We start from the raw sequence: 24,284 nt of genomic DNA, 5'->3' as shown, positions 1-24,284 counted from the left end.
TGGTACCACTCAACCGGTCGATGCAATATTTCGGTATAGATGCCAGTCACCGAGCCATCCATGGCCTCTATCTTGTCCGTGTGACTGGGTCGTGACGCTTCCACGTGTCACGTCATTGTTTGTCGGCGTTCTTCTGTAGCACGTGTCACTGTTTTCCCATTTATCGTTGCGTCTTACAGCATTTACCTCGTAGCACCCGAATTCGATACCATCGAGTAGATCTTGGGGTCTGTGCCTTACTATGTATCGTATTTCAGTGACAAGTCCTAGATCGCGTAACTGTGTGCCTATATTCTGCACCTTTGTATTGCATAGTGGCGACTGTGATATTCTCGGGTACGGGAATTCGGGGCATTGTCTGTGTAGACTTCGGCGACCTTTGTTTTGAAGGGGTGATGTCGTGGAATGCTTGCTACATATGTGTGGTCGACCTATGTACATGGCTCATGCTACCGTGAGGGATGAGGGCTACCCTGTAGTTGACCATGATGAACTGGGTTAAGCTTCGGTGCCTCTTCAGTGCTCGAGAACCTGCTTTGGGTGAGATTTCCTGATGGCATAGCTTTCCTTTGTTTGTTTTTTCTTTCCCGCCATTGTTTTTTTCTTCATTAATGCGATGGTGATGTGTTGGGGGCCGTGCTTAGGTTTGCTGAGAATTAACATGTTTCTTCTTGGATGTCCTGGGCAAGCTCCAAGGGACATGATGAAATCTTCAGCTGTTGCGCCAGGCAGAATTTCCCCAGAAGAGAGTAGGCCAACATTATTAGAAAGTGATTATACAGGTAGTCATCATGACTTAATTATTTATACCCGAATCGCAACTGCATCCAACGAGCTTGAAACAGTGCTAGACAGTGTAGGCACAGTACTAGCAGCCAGTCACTGCACTCGCCACAGCTCCGACAGCTAAAGCCACAGAACCAGCCACACTCCAACCTCTACCCCCACATTGGCACGAGACTGCACCGACTTTTGGGAAATGGACGCACAACGCTCTCGCATCGCCAAATAGACGGAATTTCCAATCGAAACGGCCACCCCATCCTCCCGAACGGCTATACTCACATCCGCTCCGTCGTAGTACAACTTCGAAACTATTGCCTCTGCCCGGCAAGACGCCCTACATCGCCCGTCTCCCGTCTCCCCAGGCATGCATCCGCGGTAGTCGTCCCCCTCCCCAAATTTCGAAACCCGCCCGCCATTCCGACTACCATGCTGCCTGCTGTACGCCCAACGCTGCCAGAGTTGTAGCAGCCCTCCGCCAAAAGTTTCACACCGGTCATTATCAAAACCAAATCAGAGCACGACAAGTAAACACCAAGTCTGAATTGCGCACGACATTCCTTTTATCCCCTCTCCTCTTTTTCTCCAAGCCATGGAGGGTCAGGTACGAGAAAAAAAACACCTTTCCCCTCGTGCCCCGCCATTCTGCCCTGCTTCTGATGCGTCATTGCCGCGGGCGCCCGTCACAATGCACGCAGGGGACCTTTTCCCAAGCTGCAGCAAGCTAACTCGTCGCTGCCACGCAGATCGAAAATGTGGTCGATATCCTGTCGAACCCCAGATCCGACCAGTCTCTTCAAGGGCAGGCCCTCGAATACCTCGGCCAGCTGCGATTTGACCCGCAAGCATGGCAGGCCTGCACCAACCTCTATGTCCGGACATCGCCCCGGGCCTCCGAACTTGCCCGCATGACGTGTCTTGAAATTATCAACTACGCCGTCTACAACCACGGCCTTGACCCCGACAGCCTGAGCTACCTTAAGCAGACATTGCTCGAATATGTTCGCCGGACGTACGGCCCCGATGCTCAGAACGATCCCGACCAGCCTCACATCCAGAACAAGCTCGCACAGACGTTGACGTACTTGTTCGTTTTCCTATACCAGAGCGGATGGCAATCGTTCCTCGAAGACTTTCTCGCCCTCACCGGCATCGCCAACAACGTCAACAGTGTTAGCGGCACTCTCTTCTATCTTCGCATCTTGTCCTCGATCCACGACGAAATTGCCGATATGCTCCTGTCTCGCCAGAGCAACGAATCCAAGCGTAACACGGAGCTCAAAGACCAGCTGAGAGCACAGGATATGCATCGTGTCGCCGATTCTTGGAAGCAGCTCCTCGCTCGCTACAATGACCATGATGCCGTCGTCGAAATGGTCCTCAGAGTCATAGGCAAGTGGGCTAGCTGGATGGATATTTCCCTCATCATAAGCCAAGACATGCTTAGCCTCATCCTCCCTGTCGTCGGGCGGAACAAGAATGAAGGCCGAAGCGACAAGATCCGCGACATCGCCATCGAGACCCTTACCGAGATATGCGGCAAGAAGATGCGTTCTGCCGACAAGATGGAGATGATTTCCTTCCTCGGCCTCCAGAGCATTGTCAACCAGCTGGTTTCCATGCCTCTCTTATGTGAATACCGTGGAACTCCCCAATACGACACGGACCTCGCCGAAGTCGTTGCCAAGCTGGTCAACAGTGTAGTCTCCGACATCGTCAGAGCACTCGACGATGGGCAGGTTACCAACGATACCCGAACTCGCGCCAAGCAGCATCTCAACGACTTCCTCCCACTGCTCCTTCGCTTCTTCTCTGACGAATACGACGAAGTCTGCTCTACTGTTATCCCGGCGCTTACGGACCTCCTCACCTTTCTCCGCAAGCTAGGACAGCTTCCCGACGAGTACAACACCATGCTTGCCCCCATCCTCGATGCCATTATTCGTAAAATGCGATATGATGAGACGTCGTCCTGGGGAAATGAGGACGAGCAAACAGACGAGGCTGAGTTTCAGGAGCTCCGAAAGAAGCTTCAGAACTTGCAGAAGACCATCGCCGCCATCAACCAGCCTCTCTACATGGACATGCTCAGCAACCTGGTCGCCACGACCTTTCAGACCCTGGATCAAAGAGGATCGGATATGGACTGGAGAGATTTGGACCTGGCCCTGCACGAGATGTACCTCTTTGGAGAACTCGCATTGCCCAACCATGGTCCTGGTACCAAGAATCAGCCCTCTAGCGAGGCTTCTGAGCGTTTGGTCGTCATGGTCTCTAAAATGGTTGAGTCTGGTACGTTTTTGTCGCCAAACACTAGAATTCTATACTAATAACCACAGGTATTGCCAACTTCTCGCATCCCGCCATTTTGCTTCAGTACATGGAGATTTGCGTGCGCTACAGCGCTGTCTTTGATACAAACACACAGTACATCCCACAAGTACTGGAAAACTTTGTTCGGCTGGTGCATCACGAACATGTACGGCTCAAGACTCGCTCGTGGTATCTCTTCCACCGATTTATCAAGCAGCTTCGGGGACGGGTTGGAAACGTCGCCGAAACTGTTATCCAGTCTATTGGCGACCTGCTTCCGATCAAGGCCGAGGTTCCAGGCGAAGACGCAGACGATGACATGTCGTCGGACGAATCTGACCACTCCGCCAATGCTCTCTTTAACAGTCAATTGTACCTCTTTGAGGCGATTGGATGTATTTCATCTACTTCCAGCACCCCCATCGAGAAACAAGCACTCTACGTTCGATCAGTGATGGAGCCCCTTTTCCAGGACATGGAAGTGCACCTACCCCGTGCCAAGTCTGGTGATGCCCAGGCCAACCTTCAAATCCACCACATCGTAATGGCACTAGGCACGTTAGCACACGGCTTCTCTGACTGGACGCCAGGGTCTACGAGCAAGGAACACACGCCGCCAGACAAATTGGTTGCGGCTGAATTCTCGCGGGCCGCCGAGGCTATTCTCATTGCACTCAGTCAACTCAACTCATCCAGCGAGATTAGAACAGCCTGCCGTTCTGCATTCTCTAAACTGCTTGGTGTTTTGGGCGCTGCTGTACTCCCTCAACTTCCCCAGTGGATTGATGGATTGCTGTCGCAAAGTTCGTCCAAAGACGAGATGGCCATGTTCTTACGTCTGCTTGACCAAGTTGTATTTGGCTTCAAGGCCGAAATTTACGATGTGCTGAACGTCTTGCTGACCCCCCTCTTGCAGAGAATCTTTGCGGGACTGACGGAGCCAATTCACGGAACAGATGACGAGATTCAGCTTGCAGAGCTTCGACGCGAATACCTTTCGTTTATTCAGATTATTCTGAACAACGGACTTGAGGGCGTTTTGATTAGCGAAGCCAACCAAGGCTATTTTGAGTCGCTTATTTCCTCTGTGATTGAGCTGGGAAAGACGTTCGACGGCAACTTGGGACCTTCCAGGCTCGCGTTTACCATCCTACTGCGCATCTCCTCCGTCTGGGGTGGCCCTGATGTCGCTACCATCTCTCAGAACCCCACTGCACCATCAGGATCGGCAAATCCGGTGATCCCTGGTTTTGACCAGTTCATGCTTGATCGTTTCCACACTGCATGCTGGGAGGTACTGCGCAATCCCAACTTCCGGCCCGGACAGGACGCACAGACAAAGCAGATTCTAGTGGAAATTGCTAGTCTAGAGCAGCTCATCTACACTAAGACGGGCGACGCTTTCATCCAGAACCTACAGAATGGAGTGTTTCCGACGTTGGGCATCAATGGCGACGAATTCCTGCGGTCGCTTACTACGTCGACCGACAAGAAGCAATTTCCTTCATACCTGCAGGGCCTACTCAAGAGCCGCCAATGACCGGTGCAGCCTACGAGTTTAGAAGGGTTCACGAGACGAATGCAAGACGGCCATTATACCTAACAGAGGCTAAAACATATTGACATTGGAAGAGGGAAAATTTTGGCATGCGAAGGCTGGATATTATCTGGGGATGGAAGATATTTTTACTGTTACATGAGACATAATCATTGGAGTTGTGGAAAAGGACTAAAGATGAACATAGACCAATTCAAAGACATGAAAAATAATATCCAAGCGGACCTGTTGATGCTGAATTCTCCCAAACCTACCGTGTATGCAGTTGTAGAGATTGTTACCTAGATAGCTGAGTAAGGAAGTGGAAAAGATGAAGAATATAATATAGAGAGGATAAAAAAATACAGGGAGGATAGAGGAAATAGTGAGGATTAAAAAACAGAGAGGATAAAAAAATATAGGGAGGATAGAGGAAATAGTGAGGATTAATAAAACAGAGAGGATAAAAAATACAGAGAGGATAAAGAAGATAGGGAGGATCAAAAAGACAGGGAGGGTTAAAAAGACAAGGGGGATATAAAAAAACAGGGGGGATGAAGAGGATAAGAAGAGCAAGGATAACATCGAGTATTGTCAATAGGTGTTTTTGTGTGTGCGCGCTGTCAAAAGATGAACTGGATTTTCAAAGAAGATGCCCCACCACCCACTCTAGACCCTGTTGGTGCGGGAGCAACCGACGCTACTCGCTGCTGAAAAGGAGGAATTAGAGAAATTATTCAGTGGCAGGCATCCGAGTCAGCGCCAGGCATCCGAGAGTCTCCTTTGGTGATCGGATACCATCAGTTCCGGAGCCAAGTGAGTCCGTATTGCTTCGCGGATGGGCTTTGGTGGGATGGAATTGATGTTGATTTAATGTTGCATAGACTTACTTGCACAACTACACCCCCCTTCATAAGGCTGGATGGAACCCGAGGGTCTGGTAAAGGGACTTGCTAATCCATTTGGGTGCCCCACTTTTGACGACATGCCTTGGCGAACAGGCAAAGAGAGGAGAGAAGTGGGCGACAGATTTGAGAGGCTGGAAAGATGGGAAAGCATTTCTTTTCATTAGAATCAACTCGCTGCCGTACCACAAATTCAAACTACTCTTTTTCGCCCCAGAGTCTTGTACAGCATCCACGACCCTGCCTTCCTTTCGTCCCTCCTTCTCTCCTTCCACAGCCATTTTTCTTTTTCTTCGCAAAGACCAGCCTGGCCGGAAAGATGCCTGCCTCCCTGGTCCGTGACTAGCAACAAGTCTGAATGTATGACCACATCATCTATTTGAAAACTTTATTCGCGTGGTGAAGTGCTTCGAGACCTGCCATCTTCCGAGGCCACGCTCACACTCCGAGGACACTCCGAGGAGGCTTGACCCGACAACTTGGTAATGGTTTAACCTTAATTTACGGCGTCCGCTTTGTACTCTCACGGTGATTTCGTAGCGTATAGATACAAGACTGACCGAGACCGGGAGAGTCTACTTACTCCGGGGGTTCCTAAAAACAAGAGTAGATGAAAAGTCTTGACGCATCATTCCTCGTGGCCACTGTCCTGTAGCGTATATACAGACTTTCCCTTTTGCAGCACAGCCCTTGTACAGTTTCCGTACAGAATACGTTCGAATGTCTGGCAATGAGCCTCCAGCCAGGGCTTCAATTTCCTGGAAAGTGACGAGCTTTGGCTGGCGATTTGGCCGCGCAGCCGGGTGCTGTGCCAATTTTCCCCGGATTTTCGTCTTCTTCGGTCGATCGGCGGCGGGGTGATTAACGAAGGCAATTCCGACCGCAGGGACTTGGGGGCGAGTTCCTTTTCTTCCATATTCTGTTGCCTACGTGCTGTTATATACTTTGTAAACCATAAAGTCGCAGGCCGGGCCGTGGCAGTGTCAAAAAGCCAAAAAGAGAGCTTATATTTAGCAATAAGTAGGAGGAAACAGAGCCTCTTTGAACAAGGTATAAAGTGGCATGCTTCTCCCGATGCCTTCACTTTTCCCTCCCTGCCTCCCATACTTTCGTTCGCTCTTCCAGACTCTTGATAGCTTCACAGCTCCCAATAGTCTACTCGCTTCATACACACACACTCGCTCTACACACACACACTCGCTTCACATACACACACTCGCTTCACACACTCTCTCACTTTCAACTATTTCAATTATCCCGGATATCTTGACTATCCCGGTAAACTCAACTATCCCAACAATCATAACAATCTTGATTATCATTATAATCACCGTCAGTAACACTCACACAATCAATTCATTTACAACACTGACAGTAGTAACCATAGTTGCAATGGATGGCCAATTGAACGCCGATCAACGCTTCAGTCCTGAAGCTGATTTGACCATGGCTGATGCCATCCCCATGACCGGCACTGCCATGGGAGGAGTCCAGCCGGACTCCAACTTTGATGCCTCCTTCGACCTGGCCTCCTTCGCCCCGGTCCCATCCGGCCCCTTCTACCCGGCCGACCAGAGCAACCTGATGAGGCCATGGCAGAGCTTCCTCACTGCTCAGCCCTTGTTTGCCGCCGGCCAGGACTGGGCCGGCCCACAGAACTTTATGGGAAGCCACCAGCAAGGCTTCCAGCAGCCCGGCTTTCCCATTATCCAGGGCCAGGGCTTTCCCAGTGGCCAGCCCTATTGCAACGGCCTCGGCGCCATGGGAAGCCAGGGCTTTGCCTTTGGCCAGGGCCAGGGCTTCCCCACTGGCCAGCCCTATGGCGCCATGGGAAGCCAGCAGCTGCCTGGATTCAACCCTAACCAGCCATGGACCTCGCCGTCCCAGGAAAGCATGGCTTTTGCTGCTGGCCCTGCGCCGTCCCCCGTCCCGGCCGTCCGCGCCCCTGCCGCGATTGGTGCGCCTGTTGTTGGCGGGAACCTTGTCCCCTGGGCCTACACCCAGGCGGATCGGGACCGTTTCGCCGCCCAGAAGCGTGGATCTCGCCCCATTCCCGTCCTACAGGGCCTGCGCGAGGAGCTGGTCGCGCTGTCTACACACCGCCACGAAATGGTGCTGGCGCACTTCCGGCCGTTGCTGGAAGGCCCCCCGTCGGAGCACGCGAGGCAGCAGATGGACAGGGCTTACGAGTACCTGAGGCAGAATTTTGACTTGCTGGGTTCCGGGCTAGTGAGTGAGATGGCCCGGAGGAGGGATGCAGATCAGCGGAAGGCAAACAAGGAGAAGAGGGCGGCGGAGGCAGAGGCCGCGGCGGAGGAGGAGCCTCAGGCTGCTGCCGCTGCCGAGGCCGCTGCTACTGCTGAAGCTGCTGGCGATTCGGGAGCCAGGCTAATCATCGTTGCCTCGCCCGAGCCCGATGTCACTCCCCCTCCTGCCCCTGCCTTCTTTGATCCTCTCGCCCCTGCCTTTTTTGATCTTCTCGCCACTGCCTCTGTGGCGACTACAGCCACTCCCCTGGCTGAGGCTGCCCAGCTTGATATGGGCAGTCCCTTGTTCTCCGAGCCTCCTACCCCTACCGAGGACGCCGTACCTATGGACATAGGTAGTCCCTTAACTACTTTCCCCCCCACCCCTACCGGGGACGTGGCAGCTATGGCCACTCCTCTTACCGAGGCTGCCCAGCCTATTATGGGTAGTCCCTTGTTCACCCCCCCTCCCCCCGAGGACATGGCATCGATGGCCACTCCTGGCTCGCCTACCCGCAGTGAGGAGCAGCAGGGTGATGTCCTCATAATGGAGTCCATTGCCGACGCGAACCTCGCTGCGGCTCTGGAGGCGGCGATGGCGGAGATGGACCCTGACCAGGAAGAGGTGTACAGCCGTTGGGATGAGCAGCTTCTTCAGTTTCCTGTCCCGAAGTAGGGACTGCGAGATCGGTAACCGGTGCTCGGTTTGGTAACCGGTGCTCGGTATGGTCTATTTGTTTTTGCTGGATGGTTGTATTTGAATTGTATTATTATGAGATTGGACTTTTGGTTTTGGTTGTGTAAAATAGCTGTGTATTCAGCATAGAAAAAATAAAAAAAAGGTTAAACCCCCAAAATACCACTTCTACTTGACTGTGACTTGTGTCTTTGTAGAAGCGTAGAGCGTGCTGTAGACAAAGTGCCTTGTTGGTTGCATGCAAGTGAAGCCATCGCAGAAACCATCAGAGAAGCCATCACAAGTGAAGCCATCACCAATAGTTGCATACATAATTTTAACTTGCTCTTTAGCGTTTTCGAAAAACTAGTTCATTGGTGGATTTTCGGACTAGTGACGCTCAGGGGTTGACTTACATGCGTACAGTACATCCAGCCACTCGGTACTTCGAAGAGGACTTTGCCAGGATACAGCACGCAGGGGCACATGGACGCATCATACAGGCAAGCAAGCTTTCAAACAAGCAAACTTTCAAACAAGCAAACTTTTAAATAAGCAATCACGCAACTTGGCCATTCCATGTAGTTCTCCCGACTTCTATCGACACTCCTGCCATCATTTGGTAGCGTCATCGAGGCCATCGCATGCAGCCTTACGAACAGTCACTGGAGTTTGTTAGCAAGTTTTTTGAGAGGGGATTACTTCATCTTCCTCCTCCAGCCTTTTTTACATCTCTTCCTTGTCAAAGATACACATTGGGACTCACGACAAAAGACTTGACCGGGAATAGTCTAGATAATTTATATTACTACTACTGCTAAAATCACTACTAGTTTTGATTCTATCGTGACTGCGGGAGACCGGAGAAATGTACAGGATCAGAAAGGTCAGAACTCGTGTCCAATTCGGCAGAGGTATCTTGTATTTTGCTTAGCGACGGGGGCCAGGCGACCCCGGATACGCAACGCAGATGATTTTTGCCAACGAGATAGAGAAATAATAGAAAAAGGGGAAAGAATGAGCGGGCAAATGAGCGACGATACCAGACAGCATAGAGACCACTCAAACAATGTAGCCATCGGCCGCAACACTGCGCCAGCTTCGCACGCCGCTCGACTCTTCCAGTTCTACGCACCACCAGAGCACCTCCTTGGCCTTGTCGGGCTGGCCACTCTCTTCGTACGCCCTGGCAAGCGCGAACCATGCCTCCGCCGAGTCCCACGCCGAGCCCAGACGCGTCAGCCCCGTGAGCAGTGTGTACGCACGGTCGCGTGCCGCCAGGCGGTCCGACAGCGGTAAGCTGGTCGTCTTGTAGGGCGCAGGGAGACCGTCGTCGCTGGGGCTGCTGGCCCCGGTGCGGTACAAGGCCGCGGTCGGCTCGTCGTCGACAACGACTGACGGACCTAGACCGAGCGCGACTGACGGTAGGATGCCTGCGGCGGCGAGGGCGGCTTTGCGGGCGTGCTCATGGAGCGCAACGCTGGCTGGGTCTGAGGCCACCTCGCCGTTGACTAGCGCTGGGATGGCAGGTTGGGGAAGCAGCGTCTCGCTGTAGATGTCGAGAAGAATGTTCGATAGGCCAACAGTGGCGGCGGGGTGGTCGGGACAATGCGTCAGTGCCGTCTCGAATTCTTCCCGGGCCTCAAATGGCGTGCCCTTGGCGAGGGCGAGCAGTCCAGACTATCAAGATTAGTAATTGGGGCAGAAAGAATATACATCATTTGACATACCTCCGAGGAAACATCGGCCCAGAGACCCTCGACGCTCTTCCTCTCGGCCCAGACGGTCGACCTTGTGGCTCCATCGGCCGAAGGATCCCTCGCCGCCTCCGTCTCTAAGCCCTGCACAAGTTTCTCTGCCTCTGAAATGGCAGCCTTGCACTCGTCCAGCATGTCCGCGCGGCGATAGAAGCCGGCAATCATGGTCCAAACCTTGACCAAGATGGCCGTGCGTCCGGATCTCGCCTTTTCATTGGAGAATTGCACCAGCGGCAGCACATGCGATGGCACATGCGTCATTTCTAGCGACAGTTCGGAATACTCCGTGCCTTTTGACATGATTGAGCCGCGCGAGGTGATTGAAGAAACTGTCTTTTCCCGCGAGAGAAACGAGGTGGACATGGCAACTGGTGGGCCTTTCGGTGTTCCAGGTTGACTGCCGTCTAAGCTGGGTGTGAAGAAAGGTTCGCCGTCAATGTGGCTGCCTTGGTGACACAGAGTGCCGTTGGACGATGTCTGGCCTCTGCTCTGACTTCGATTTCTCTTCTTAAGACTGTTGCGTCGTGGAGCGTCTCCAGCACGCTGAGATGTCGGTGGTCGCGGCGTCTCATCTGTGACCTGGATGGAGGGGGCAGAGGTAGGCGGCCTGATGGGAAGTGCGGTTCCCCTGTCACCAACCTCATCGGATTGCCTTGATACCGCCCGTGGTTTCTCCTTGGAAGCGAATATGCTGCCGCGCAAACTGCTGCGCCCCGACGCCGTCTTGGAGTCCGCGTTAGACTGTGGCGGGGCAGCTGACTGGGTAGAAAGGTTTCCAAATAGACGGGTAAATAGCGAGAGAAGTTCGTAGCTGGAATTGACTGCAGCGTTGGGCCCGTCCTGAAGTTCGATGAGAGCCAATTGTGTCATCTTGACTTCGAGAAGCTCCTCCTTTTCGAAATCGTCCATCTCATCCACTAGTCCACCTTGTGCCTCTGTTGAGATGCTCTTCGCTTCCGCATCGTTCAGGTGCTCGCTCTTGAAGCTTTCCGCCTTTCCAAAGAGAATGGAAGAATCTTTGAATTGTTCGACGGCGCCGTCGCAGGCTCTGCTGGCCATGGCATAGTCCTGGCGAGCGCTCAGCAACAGAGCCAGGAGATGCCACATGGGAATAAGGGATCTCTCTTGCCAATAAGGACCACTGTATAGCTCTTCATTTACACTATTTTCATCACGCTTAGTGGACATGAGAGTGGCTCGAATAATTTCGACGGCAGAAGAGAGTTCTTTGCGTTCAGCGAGGAGTAGACCAAGGGCAAAAAGGCTGCGGGTATCCTTTGATCTGCCGTATTCGGACGAAAGAGACTTCCGTAGGCAGCGAATAGCCTTTGACTGGATCTCAGTCCGGGACGCTGCTTCGTACGTTGAGCGAGACCAATGGGCGTGGGACAAACCAATAGCCTGCCAGGAGAGCGCAATGACTCGGGGCGGGACGAAGCTGCTGGATTCGGTACCGGGTTTGTTGTGGGATAGTCTGGCAAGCCAGTCTTCGAGCTCAGCACCAAGGCGACGCGCCTTTTCTGCTGACTTGTGGTGGCCGTAGCGGCAAAGGGTCATGATGGCCTGGGCCATGGTTTCCAAGACAGTGGAGTCGTTATCTAAGCTGGGCTCAGGAATGCTAGTTTTGGCGATTCGGGCTTTCCCTTTGCTGATGATTTCGAGATATGAGTCCAGAGCCTTGAATGCAAGATCGAATTCGGCCACGGCGACATGAACGCTAAATAGTGAGCGGAGAATGAGGGTGGAATGGTAGGTCTTGGTTGCGGCGCTGTACAGTGTTTCAAGAACACCACGACTGATGCCTGCGCGACCAGCCTGTCCAAGATCCTTTTCACTCCAACCACGGCCACAAAGAATAGCCCAATTGTCCATGACTTGCTTGATGAATTTCTCTACCTCTTCGCGATGCTCGTCCGCTCGAGGAAATGTCGTTTCGGAGAGGAGAAGTTTCTCATAGGAAGCCTCGACGCGCTTCAGCTCCATGCGCAGCTGAGTTCGGGCCGGCGTGTCGGCTGGGACGTTGCCGAGGCTGGCAGGGGGGAATGCGTCGTCGAATAGAAGATGCTTGGAGAGCCCCTGGTAGTACTCGTTCCATATCGATCGTCGGGGGACAGATGTGGCGGAGCCCTTGAAGCCAAAACCGCCGGTGACGGGGGCGGACATGGCCTCCCAGTAGCGAGCCCAGGCTCGGAAGCAGGAGATTGAGTTTTGTTGTTCGAATGTGGCGTCTCCTTGGCGGATAGATTGACTGGTCAAGGTACAGTATTCGGTCAGGTAGAGCTCGGACCAGTACTTGAGCTGGGACTGGACAGGCTGGCCTCCCCAGACGCGATCGAGGGAGGGTAGCCCGGACTGGAAGGCGGCGAGGGCGGACTGGCGCTGATTGTCGCGCATAAGGCAGTTGGCCCTGAGATAGGCAGACTTCAAGGCGCAGACACTGGTCCACTCGGTCAAAGACTTGCGGGCGTCCTCGCCAACTTCAGCGAGGCCGCTGGGAAGGTGGTCGAGGGCGAGAGCATACTCGGCAACGACCCAGTACATCCAGCCAACGCAGACGCGGGCTTGGAAGGCATCCTGGCCATGGGCCGTCTCGGCCTCAATGGCGGCCTGCAGCTTGGGTATCGTGGCATCGACGTTGAGCTTCTCGATGATGGCAGCTATGGAGGGGCGCTCGGAGCCCGTTGTCGCGCTGGAGATGGCACATTCGGTTTCGGCGGTCAGGGTGAGGCCTGGAGAGGGGGAGCAAGTTAGCAGGAGTGCGCAGAGAGCAATTGGGGACAAGGGAGAGACATACATTCTCGCTGGGGAGCGTGCTTGCGCACCTTGCGGACAAGCTCGGGTACAACTGCCCAGTCGCCTCGACAGCGTGCAATGTCGAGGTGCTCAATGTAGTTGGCGGCTTTGGACTAGCGGGAGGAGAGATACTGTCAGTTGGGCGAGCACATTGCGGGAATATCAGAGTGGAAGGAGGAACGTACAGTCATGTCTGCGCAGAAGTTCCGAGGCAGTAGACTGGGAAGCGCAAACGCAGCCTATCCTGTGCTGGTGCTCGGGGTCAGGAGAAGGTTTGGGGGAGGTGGCCAAGGTAGTTAACTTTTGGGTGACGATGATGCGCAGTGGCGGGCGGCTGGTGGGTCGGCTCGCTGGGCAATCAGACCAGGAGAACAAGAACAGAGGGAAGTGCAAGCAACGGGTTAGCACATGGCGACGCGAGCACGTAAAGTCTCAGATGAGGGGATCTGGAGGAAGCGGTGGCCAATTGTGAGTTTGATGATGAATTTACCCCAGAAAGAAGTCAGGTCTGCGGACAATGGCATGGGATGGCATCTGCAAGGGCGGAGGGCCGGGGTGACTTGGGACCTGAGCTGAGGGGTCACGGGCGGCAGCTAGCAGGCTAGGTCCCCAACGGTTAGTGAGCCTCGGCCCCGGAAAGGCACTGAAGCGGTTGGAGGATGGGGCATTTTGAACATGTGTAGTGAGTGATTGACATGTGTTTTGTCGCACTGGATTTTTCCCGTTTATCCAATTGAATTTAGACCTTTCTCGATGATATGGAAAGCCCCAGAATAATAATAAAAAATTGTACAACCCGTACGACATGACCCTTTCCCTCTCTGTCACATCGACGTGCATGCACTGTCTAATTGTTAGGCCTTGGTGAGCAGGCGCCTCCGGTGTCGTTGAGCATTTGCTTGTAACTGCCATTTTTGCAGCCAATCAGCGTTGCTGAAGAGCCCCATGGTCCCCTGAACCCCCATAAAAACTTGATGAACTGCTTCACTGAGTAGTGCGTGATACTGGGATCATTATTTTCCTACGTTACGTAGCCACTTAAAACTGCACCGGATCGAATCGATTTAGTCTTGACCTTTATTGTTTGTTGCTAAATTTAGAATCTTCATTCAATTGAACTGGGACTGCGCCAGGACAAGCTGCGACCGACAGGGATATTCATTGACAAAGCTGTACCGGCCAGGAACCTTATAACCGTGGCGCTAACTCCACTAAACAACGCCTGCAGCTCGTGTGGGCCGCCGCTGGATCGGTGACCAACTTCTCAAAAAAAAAAAATTTATCGCGAGCCGTCGACGCCAATACCTCGCGAGCAGCTATTGCCTGGTTCTAAGCCTATCTCAACAGAATTCTTATTTGACCTTGCTTCTACCCTCCAATTGGATTTCTCCGCATATTGCCTATCCCATTTTCTACTTGGCCCTGATTCGGATCCTATCCTGGTATATTCTTCCTCCGCCAAGGCTTGTCGATTTGGGTTGGAGTAGCTCCTCGCATCAGATACAACCCTTCCTTCACCCAAGCAACGCTTCCCTACCCTATCCAGCTGCCATCATCCTTCTCGTCGCATATTCTGCGACCAAGTTCAGTTGCCTCCATGGCACCACAATGTCCTCCCGATCTGCGCGTTCTCTGCCGCAAACTCACCACCATCCCACCCAACCTACTTCCTCACCAGCTGCCGGCCCTCACCCACAACGTGCTGCGCTGCAAGGACGTGCTTTCTGCGCAGCATGATGCCAAGGTCAAGGAGGATGCCTCAATTTCCGCCCTAGTTCACAAGTTCAAAAGAAGTATCACCACGTTACTGGAAGGACGCAGCCGGGAGGGCCGCTTCGCCGCCGTCGTCCTGATCAAGGCCGTCGTCGATGTTGGTGGCTGGGAGATTCTTCGCACCGCCGGTCCCTGGGTCAATGGCCTACTCTCCATAGTTCAGGTAAGATCAATCCCTGAAACATTTCTCGTTACCAACTTACTAACAGCTGGCAGAAAGGAGACCCTATTGCGTCTAAAGAGCTTGCCATCATCGTCATCACCCGCATCTACATCCTCATCCAGCCTTACCAAACCCTCATCCGCGAAATTGCCACTCCCACAATCCCGGCCTTCGGAGCTGCTTGTGTCCAGCTTCTCAAGGCGCACTCGTCAACGCCGCCGCATGTGTCTGAGACCATCTGCGCAGCGCTGCACACCTTGATTCCTCACCATCCCGCCACTCTCCGCCCTCTGAGCTCACAGCTGCGCACCGCCGTGAGGCCGTACCTCGCACCAACGTGCTCCGACACCCTGCATGTACCTGCCAGCTTGACGCGCGCTGCCAGGAGGCTCGTCATCTCCATGCACTTCGTTGCCGCCAAGTCCAGCGGCAGCGATGAATGGGGCAAACTGGTCGATTCCATCCTGCGCGACCTCCACCAGACGGCTGATCAGGTCCTGCGAGCCGTCGACGAAGCCTGGCAGCCCACTTCTGGCTATGACAGAAACCGCGTGTCGACTGACGGCGAACCCGCGGGAGGAGATGAGTCTAGCCCCGAGCAGCTGCCCTCATGGGCTGGGGTTACGGCGGGAGCTGAGCGCCTGGCTGGCCTGTTCTCATACTTGGAGGAGACTCTGAATTGTTCTACAAAATCTCCAGTTACTGTCCCCATCGGCGCATACATGGATGCTGTCTGCCGCATGTGTGTTATTGCCCGCCTATCACCAAAGACACAAACTTGGGATCAAGCACTAGACACGAATTCTGGTGTTGGCCGAGACGAAAAGGACGAACTGTGGAGCGTTGTACCGAGCCTTCATATTGCCGCCTTGTCTCTACTCCGGACCATGGTGCAGCGGCTCTATCGCGACATGATCCCGCTTGTACCCGAGGCCATTGACCATCTCGTGCGCGTTGTCAAGTCCGGCATGAGCATCCCAAACATCCGCACTGCAGGGTACCAGGTTCTGGACCAGCTCCTACACATCGCAGGATCTACCATGCCTAAGACTACCGTCGACATGCTTGACCCCATCCTAGGCGCTTGCTGCCGAGACCTCCAGCAGGATGCTGGCATCCTCAAGCCTGCCGAGAAGCCTGCATCTTCCGGCAAGGACGCCACAGCAGCCAAGAAGAACGGCGGAAGTGTTGCCATCGCCAACGTAGACCTCTTCCTGGCGCGGCCCGACGCCGCTGCCGCTAGCAGTTTCCCAGCCGCCGGCCTCGGGCTCGAGCCCGCTCACAAGCATGCCGCCACGCAGCTGCTTGCGACGCTACCGTCGTCGCTGCCGCAGGCCCACCTGAAGCCGACGATGCGCGGGCTACTCGACAAGACGGCTATTATCACGGCCGACCGCGACGCCATGCTCGCAAGCGTGCTGAACCCCTACAAGGACCAGCGCGGCCGCCTGTATCCGAGCATCCTGCCGTACCTCTGCCGGAGGTACCCTGAGGATCAAGGCCTTGAGATCCTGCGCAGCAACCTTCGTACGAGCGGCATCAACGGCTCCGGCGAGATGTTTGCTACCTTCCAGGAGGTGGAGGAAGAGCAACAGGAAGAGGATGACGCAGATGTAGATGAGGAAATGGTAGACGACGATGCTGATGTTGCCGCCACCGATACAGACCCTGCAGTGGCGACCAGCGGAGCTGGCCTCTCGCGGCTGGGGTCTTTGGCATCGCTGCCCAAGAAGAGCAGTGTCGAGGTGCCGCAGGACAATCCATTTGCGGCGCGCAACGGCGCTGCCGATAATGGCTTTGCCGCCGCCACATCCTCTGATTCGCCGCCCAAGCGCAAGCACGATGGCGAGGATGAGCCAGCAGCGCCGGCAAAGCGTCTCGAGGTCGAGCGACCCGCAGAACTGCCCAAGGCGAAGGCTGCCGCGGCGAAGCCGAAAGAGGAGGATGCAGACGACGATGACGACAGCGATGTCAGCGTGCATTTGAACATGGAGCTCGAGGATGACGAGGATGATGATGAGTAATTTGGAAGGGTAGTTACTTTTGCATATCAGGGATACACAATATCATGTTTACGCAAGCCATAGAACATCTCACCGGCTTAGTTTGGAGATGATTCATGCCATGGGTATATAAATTACACAGAGTCTACATGCATGCAGACTTGTTCCAAATCCAGCGCCTATCTAGCCTATACAAAATGCAACGCAAATGTCTAGCCGCGAGCGAGCGACCACAACGCCTCCCTTGACCAGGACTATAAGAAACAAAGACTCTATCCCGTAATGTAAACAACCAAACAAGACGACAAGCCACCCCCTTCACCGTACACGCACCTCCTCCTCGCCGGCTGCGCCTCTCAGTCCCGCAGCCAGGCCCTCCGCTTCTCCTCCTTGCGCGCGCGCCGCTTCTCCCTGAACGCCTTGACCTCGGCCTTGCTCGGGCGCTTGCCCTGGCGCTCCGCGCGGAGGCTGCGGCCGTCGTGCGCCGCCGCCGCCGCGTCCGCGTCAAAGTACGCGTTCATCTGGCGTCGCGTCTTGGCCTCGTCCGTGTGCCGCCCGGCCGCGTCCGCGTCCTGGAAGCCACCGCTGAAGCGGTTGAAGGTGGCCGTGGCCGCGTACAGGTCGTCCGCCGCCGCGTCATCAAGGGTACTTTGCTCCGCGCCGTCTTCCTGGGTGGAGCCCTTGGCGTACCACGCCTCGGGGTCGTAGTCGCCGTGGATCGCCGGGTTGTAGCCGCCGGCGGCTGCGGGAGGAGATAGTGGTGCGGCGGCGGCGGCGGTGGTGGCGGCGGCGGAGGGCACGCGCGGGTTGTCCCACTGCGTCTTGCCGGTGAAGCGGTTGTAGAAGAACCACGCCTGCGTGCGGGGGTCGAACTGGCAGTCCCAGCCATCGTCCTCGGGCACGGGCTCGCTGGGCAGCGGGGGGCCGCCGGCGGGCGGCGTGGGCTCGTTAGGGAGGGGCGGCGCTGCGTCGGCGGCGGAGGGCTCTACCTCGCCGTCTTCGAGGTCTGCTTGAGTCGGCGAGCTTGAGTGTGCCTCATTGTCCTCTTCCTGTTCCTCGGCAGGAGGGGTCGTCTCTGCGCCACCCGCAATGCCATCGTCGTCGCGTTCCGCGCGAGCCGCATGATCAACGGCAGGAGCCGCGTCGATAGATTTTTCTTCTGTTGCGCGCTCGGGCTTTCCCGCGGCGGATTCGGGAGCCGGCGACGCCATTGTTTTGATTGATGCACTCTGTTGAGCAAAAGAAAATTCAGTGCGGGCGCTGTGTCGTGATGCTCGTGATGCTCCTGTAATCATCTGCAATGGTGAGCGTCTGGAAAAGCAGCCATAGTCATGATACTTTGGGCACCTGTTAAAGAGGATACAGAGACGCTACAATCGCATGTCTGTTGGCTGTGAAGCTTTTGGTGGTGTGTGCAATGTTGCGCGGCGCATAACGGAGGGCGTGATGCCTGGCAGAAGGTTTGCAGGGGTGCCCTTGCAGCCGGGCAGAATAAGTCGTCATTCCCTTGCCGACGCCAAATTTGGTTGGCGGTGAGCCGCACTTGGCACGCATCACGTGCGATACGGTGACTGCACAGCGCATCTGGCGTTGAAGATGATTCTGGAATTCTTGCAATGAACAGGACAGGTTGGGCATCTACGAGTTCTCTTCTCATGCGGTGCCTGAAATAGAGCGCCTACCGGCCACTCTGCGCACGTTTTGGGGACAAATGCGAAGCCGAGGAAGCTGAGGAAAGGGTCGAAGTTCCCCTCTCACCAACTCTGCCATTGACTGACCCTTGTTGCACATCCCAGTGACACGATACACGGGCGCCAGCGTGGAATGAATGGTACACGAAGATTGACAGGCCAAGTGACTGATGATTTCGGCCTTGACATAGAAGCTCGCAACTCGCTCAACGCTCCGCCCCGTGAACTAGTGAAAATGGGCAACCTAGCAGCAGTTTAATCAACTATAAGCATAGAGCGCTTATTATTCTGCCCTGCCTCCGATTACTGACGGACCGGCTGAGTCGTGCGCGCCATCGCCGGCGTGGCCGCCAAATCTCGGGGTTTCGTGATCTAGAACGCCTCGCTGCGCCTCTTCCGCGGGTGTTACGAGTAGGTCGGCCAACTGAGACTGAAGGGATAAGAAAAGGTCGTTTCGAGAAAAGCAGAGCGATATCAGCACCTTTCATCTGTATATACCTATAAGCATTTCTGGACATGTCAAACGCGACGCAACAAAATCTCATCGGATCGGTTACCGTCAATCCACTTGCACGGAAACCGTTTCACCAACAACCATGCCGCCACGACGCATGATCGCCGCTCTGTTGGCAACAGCGTTCGTTTTGCCCACGTCCTCCGCGGTTGATACCGTTGAGGACATGCAGTGCGACTGCTTCCTCTCCAACGGGACCAACCCCGGCTACTACACCCACCACGCCTTCTTCGACTTTCGGCAACTAACACCACGCGCGAGCCCGCCCGCCATCATCGGCGACGCAGCCGCCGTCGCCGCCGCGCCGCCCACCAGCGACTTCTTCACCTCGGACACCTGGACCGCCTTCTGGGAGGTCGAGACGTGGGACAACAGCAAAGGCGGCGCTTCCCGCCGCCGCAGCAGCAGCAAAAACACCCTGTCCAACGACGCCACCGTCTACATGATCAACTCGGCCAGCAACATCTTCATCGAAAAGGCCGCCGCCGACGGCAGCGACGGCGGCAGCGACGTCGCGACGTTCCTGACCATGCGTACCGCCCGCCTCGCCGACTTCCAGACCGCCGCCGAGTTCCAGACCTCGCGCGCCGACTACCACTTCCTGTCGCTGCGGATGCGCGCGCGGACCGTCGGCGCGCCCGGCGCCGTCACCGCCATGTTCACCTACCGCGGGTCGCCGGACCCGGCGCGCGTGCAGGAGGCCGACGTCGAGGTGCTGACGCGCGGGCCGCGCTCCGTCATGCAGTACACCAACCAGCCGTCCGACCTGCCGGACGGTGAGGTCGCCGGGGCGACGCGCAACGCGAGCGTGGCGCCGGCGGCGTGGTCGGAGTGGGCGGCGCACCGCCTGGACTGGACGCCGGCGCGCAGCACGTGGTACGTGGACGGGCGCGAGGCGGCCAGCATCGCGCTGCAGGTGCCGCGGGACCCGGCGGCGGTCAACTTCAACGCCTGGAGCGACGGCGGCTCGTGGAGCGGCAACATGACGGTCGGCGCCGCGGCGAGCCTGCAGATCCAGTGGATCGAGATGCTGTACAACACCACCAGGCGCGCCGCGGCGGTTCGCAGGGGAAGAGGGGGCGGCCGGTGCAGGGTCGTCTGCACGGTTGACGACGCGGGAGAGGTCGGCAAGGCGGCGGTCCTGTCGAATAGCATGGGTAGCGGTGCTGTCCCCAGCACCAGGCCTTCTGCTGGCGTGGGCGGTCTGCTGGCGCTTGGATGGGGAGCCGTGGCGATCCTCTACATGATTCCATAACAAACTGCCTGACCAACTACCATCTTGTACATAACTGTAGTTGTATAAACAAGATACCCTATCAACTTCGAGCCACATGCCCAATCGAAACCACAACCTCGCAGCTGTCTGACCAACTTTACCTCCCAAGTCCTCCATCCTCCGCGTCCTGCACGGACAAGTCAATTACTATGTTGACTATCATCTATGTAGCTACTTAAAATATCTAGAAACACCCCGCACCTCTACACCACTACATCTACGTAGTCACTTGTTTAGCATATAGTATATTAATATAGAGAATGCACCGCAGGGGGGACTGTAAAATCATCGGCAAATCCAGCCGACTTCCATCTCGCGTCATGGGCTTTTATCGCCATCCCAGTTGGCATCTGCTACCCTAAGTCCTGCTGACAGGACTGGTGGTTTGCACCATGGTCTGTTCATTGTCTCAACCAGCGAAGAGTTGTTGCACTGTGCTGATCGAGAAGTGAACAAGACGCCGGGCATACTTGGATGACCGGGTAAAACGAAGAAAATCGTCGTGTTCCAGCATACCAAGACTTCCCAATTGCATTTCGGCAAGGGGCAAAACTCGTCCAGGAATAAACGACACATCCCCAGGACAGAGTCCAGCTTCCGGTCGGAGGGTTCTCCATCACCCGCAAACTTTCGTAAGTGATAGTAAAGAAAAAGGGGAATGCAAATGTGCAGAAAAATGCCAGTTCCGAATCTCAACCGCAAATGAAAAGAATTCCCGGGGTATCATTCGACAAAAGAACACCAAATACAAACCGCTGTACCATGGTTACCCACCCATTCATTACCAATAAGTCGTTACCGTCGCAGGGTGCGCTGCCCGCCGTAAAACACCACCGTGGTACACGCTCATGTGTGACAAAACACTGCTAGTATATTCAAATAGTCTCGCTAAGGGTCAGTGTGGTACCAAGCAGCAGGCCTTGAAGCGAGCTCTTGAATCCTTTGGACCGCGATAACTTTTTCATCTCCGTCAAACGCCAAAAAACAGACAAGGACAGGTTAGAAATTCTCCTGGGACGCAGCTGTCGATATGCATGTCGTCAGAGATGTCGCAGACTGGCTTCAACCGCGAAAGTGCGGTAAAGGGCAGTGCAGAAAGTGATCAAAGGAAGCGTCTGGTAAAAGCCAGCGCCCAAATGTCGCTCAAGTGCCGAAAAAATGAAGAAACACAGGCAAGAAGAAGGCCGTATTAAATCGATGGTAATAGCGTGCTGCTGATGCGACACAGCGAGGTCGTGAAAGGACAAGACGCCCTTGCAAAGTCCGGGGAGGTTGCACAAGCTTCGCCCTTAGTAGGCCGAGATCTGATTTATTAGATCGGGGCCGGCTTGGCATTGTGTGTTCCCGCAAGTTGCTCGTAAATGAGTATACCGCAAGCGGCTAGTCAATTAGGCTATTCTGATAAAGCAATGTGCATCTCCGTGTGGGAACGGAGGCCTGTCCATAACGTGGACTGCTCCGGGTTTGGTGGGTGCATCAATTTGGTGTTGCGCTCATAATCGTAAAGGTCGTGTCATTTTTGCTGCAATTCGAATCAGGCGAGAATCAGAAACCGGCGATGATGGCTTGTTTGCACCACACCTTTCAGCCGTGGCTGTAAAGAGTGGTTTGGTCCGCGATGGCACGACACTATCGTAGGGGTGCGGAATGGTCGAATGAGAATTGCTGTGTGGGAAAGTTCATGCTGGCACTGAGGCCAAAGGGATCCCAATCCATGTTTTGGTCGAGAAGTTGGCTCATGGAAAAGCCAGGGCCAGATCCGGGAACATGGTGGCTCCCAGCTGCCGAGGTAGGGGGAGGCATCATGCCCTCGCCACCGGCAAAGGAAGTATGAAAAGGCTCATTGACAGCGCCATGATCCAGCTCAGAATCTTGCATCATGTCTCCATGATGGTCGTACTCATGCTGCTCGAGAGAATCGAGGTGGTTGTGAAAGGCGGGGGTGGGGTAGAAGGCGCCACCAGGGCTGACGAGTGAGCTGGAACGACGCTCCATCAGGGGGGTTTGACCCGGGGCGCTGGTGATAATGGAAGGCATTTGATGACGGGAGCCGGTGAGAGAATTGGCCTTGATGCCAGTGTTCTCGGTGACTGGAGAGAAGGTAGAGCCCGAGTTGCTGGGGGAGGGAGTAGGGTGAGCTTTGGGGGAGGTCTCGGGCTTGATGCTGGTCATGGCAGAATTGTTGGCATCAAGCTTGGGCGCAAGTGTAGAGACGGACTTGCGGGCGCGGTTCATGATGGGCCTCTGAAGAGGAGGAGGCTGCACCATGTTCTGGGGCATGTGGGTTGGGCCGAGAGTTGGGCTGCCAGTCTTGGCCTGGAGCTCGGCGTGGACATCGATGCCCTTCTCCAGCAGAATGCGCTCAAGAAGCGAATTCTTGTAGCGCAGCATGAGGCACTCATCTGCAGCATTGCGGTGGGCACTCTGAAGGTTGTGCAGGTTCGTCTCGTGAACCTGGATAGCCTCTTCGAGCTGCTTGATGTACTCGGTGCGCCTCTCGCGGAAGGCAGCCTGAGCCTGTCTGTTTCTTTGCTTGCGTTCCTCAGAAGTGGCATAAATCTGAAACAGAGTCAGTCAAAGTATAAGTGATGCGGCGCCTCTTGGTGACTTACCGGCTTGCGGCCGCCCTTTCGCTTAGGCTGTACGGGTTCTATGGCGGCGGTTGTAATGGGGTTTCGTTCACCTTCGGGGGTAGATCCAGCCGAGTCTTCACTCTCATCCCGATGGGAAGGTTTGGGCTTGCTGTCAATGGACATTTTGGTTCCGGCGGCCATGCGTATTATAAGGCAGAAACTGTGTGCGTGTTGTGTGTTGTGTGTTTGATTTTTTATAGGGCTGGCCTCTTGGTTGAGGGTGTCCTGTTGTCGTTCGAGTAACAAACGCGGGGAATGCAGGAACAGATGAATCGAGAGATGGCCGGGTAGCAAAACGGGGTCGTCTCAACGCACACACGCAATGTAGTAGTAATATCAATGAGGATTGATAAGAATGGGTGCCTATGCAGATGGACAAGATGGTATGGGGGAAAAATGAAGTAGAAAGGAAGAGGGCGCCCAGTTGAGATGGGGTAAAGTGAGGGTTTGCAGGCAGAAGCGGGGGAGTAGGTAGGGAATGAGTGGTCAGGGCAGGTTCCGGCTACGGCAGTGAGAGGCTGCCTTAGTCTTGGTTCTGTAGCCTTGGGCAAAAATTTGCAGGAACTTGTGACCTGGCGTGGTGCAGGTGCAGGCTGTGGTACCTTTGCACAGTTCGGTAATTCGGAAGGTACTTTAGTCTGCTAGGTGCTGAAGGAGGGGAAGGCGGCCGGGCGGCGGCGAGCGACGGCGTGCCTTGACGGTTGGTAGGCAAAAAGCTGGTGGTGGGTGGCTGAAAAAGGCCGGCGTCGCAGTGTTCCGTGGACTGCGAGAACAAGAGGGCGTCGGTTGCCGGAAAATAAAGTTGTAAAAAGGATATCAAAGAGAAGATGTTTTTGCTTCTTCCGTGTTTCCCGTTTCAGAAAATGACAATTGTCAATTGTCAATAGCCTTGGCTGACAGAGTGACAGTTCCTTTTTACTCTGGGGTTGTCGCAGAGCCAAAGCCGGGCAACAACGAGGGAATGGGGGAGGCGGCCACGAGTCTTTTATGTAATGGGAAGTACGCGAGGACGGGGTACTTGGATGGGGACTGGAGGAACCTTGCACTTGCGTCCCACGAACAGCTTCACCTCACCAACCCGCTGCCGCCGCCGACCGGCCAGGCATCATTTCTTCCTGGCATGGCCTGGAACTCTGCTGCCCCCATCCCATCCAACCATCCTCGACTCGAGTTGGAGCAAGTGGGCGGCGGCGCCAGGCCAGCCCATCGACGAGCCTCTCT

General features: G+C 55.1%; 7 protein-coding genes across 7 annotated transcripts; 4 read left to right on the top strand and 3 right to left on the bottom strand.

The window, feature by feature from the left end:
- Positions 1 to 1,375: 1,375 nt before the first annotated feature.
- ISF_07523 (Armadillo-type fold protein) lies at positions 1,376 to 4,636 on the top strand (the record flags this gene model as incomplete). The annotated part of the gene is made up of 3 exons (XM_018851126.1): positions 1,376 to 1,387; positions 1,530 to 3,075; positions 3,123 to 4,636. 3 exons carry the CDS (start codon positions 1,376 to 1,378, stop codon positions 4,634 to 4,636), a joined length of 3,072 nt encoding a protein of 1,023 aa, XP_018701722.1.
- A 2,294-nt stretch (positions 4,637 to 6,930) lies between these two features.
- On the top strand, positions 6,931 to 8,460 carry ISF_07522 (hypothetical protein; the record flags this gene model as incomplete). The annotated part of the gene is made up of 1 exon (XM_018851125.1): positions 6,931 to 8,460. One exon carries the CDS (start codon positions 6,931 to 6,933, stop codon positions 8,458 to 8,460), a length of 1,530 nt encoding a protein of 509 aa, XP_018701721.1.
- A 1,062-nt stretch (positions 8,461 to 9,522) lies between these two features.
- ISF_07521 (Tetratricopeptide-like helical) lies at positions 9,523 to 13,201 on the bottom strand (the record flags this gene model as incomplete). The annotated part of the gene is made up of 4 exons (XM_018851124.1): positions 9,523 to 10,140; positions 10,191 to 12,946; positions 13,012 to 13,123; positions 13,196 to 13,201. 4 exons carry the CDS (start codon positions 13,199 to 13,201, stop codon positions 9,523 to 9,525), a joined length of 3,492 nt encoding a protein of 1,163 aa, XP_018701720.1.
- Positions 13,202 to 14,607: 1,406 nt separating this feature from the next.
- On the top strand, positions 14,608 to 16,970 carry ISF_07520 (Armadillo-type fold domain containing protein; the record flags this gene model as incomplete). Its single annotated transcript, XM_018851123.1, has 2 exons — positions 14,608 to 14,946; positions 15,000 to 16,970. The coding sequence occupies 2 exons, from the start codon at positions 14,608 to 14,610 to the stop codon at positions 16,968 to 16,970; spliced, it is 2,310 nt and encodes a 769-aa protein (XP_018701719.1).
- Positions 16,971 to 17,305: 335 nt separating this feature from the next.
- On the bottom strand, positions 17,306 to 18,160 carry ISF_07519 (WW domain protein; the record flags this gene model as incomplete). The annotated part of the gene is made up of 1 exon (XM_018851122.1): positions 17,306 to 18,160. One exon carries the CDS (start codon positions 18,158 to 18,160, stop codon positions 17,306 to 17,308), a length of 855 nt encoding a protein of 284 aa, XP_018701718.1.
- Positions 18,161 to 19,236: 1,076 nt separating this feature from the next.
- Positions 19,237 to 20,409, top strand: ISF_07518 (Concanavalin A-like lectin/glucanase; the record flags this gene model as incomplete). Its single annotated transcript, XM_018851121.1, has 1 exon — positions 19,237 to 20,409. One exon carries the CDS (start codon positions 19,237 to 19,239, stop codon positions 20,407 to 20,409), a length of 1,173 nt encoding a protein of 390 aa, XP_018701717.1.
- A 1,650-nt stretch (positions 20,410 to 22,059) lies between these two features.
- ISF_07517 (bZIP transcription factor, bZIP-1) lies at positions 22,060 to 23,186 on the bottom strand (the record flags this gene model as incomplete). The annotated part of the gene is made up of 2 exons (XM_018851120.1): positions 22,060 to 22,989; positions 23,043 to 23,186. 2 exons carry the CDS (start codon positions 23,184 to 23,186, stop codon positions 22,060 to 22,062), a joined length of 1,074 nt encoding a protein of 357 aa, XP_018701716.1.
- Between the last annotated feature and the right edge of the window lie 1,098 nt (positions 23,187 to 24,284).

Source organism: Cordyceps fumosorosea, assembly GCF_001636725.1.
Source record: "Cordyceps fumosorosea ARSEF 2679 chromosome Unknown scaffold_22, whole genome shotgun sequence".
NCBI classification, from domain to species: domain Eukaryota; kingdom Fungi; phylum Ascomycota; class Sordariomycetes; order Hypocreales; family Cordycipitaceae; genus Cordyceps; species Cordyceps fumosorosea.
This window is presented reverse-complemented; position numbering and strand designations above follow the sequence as displayed.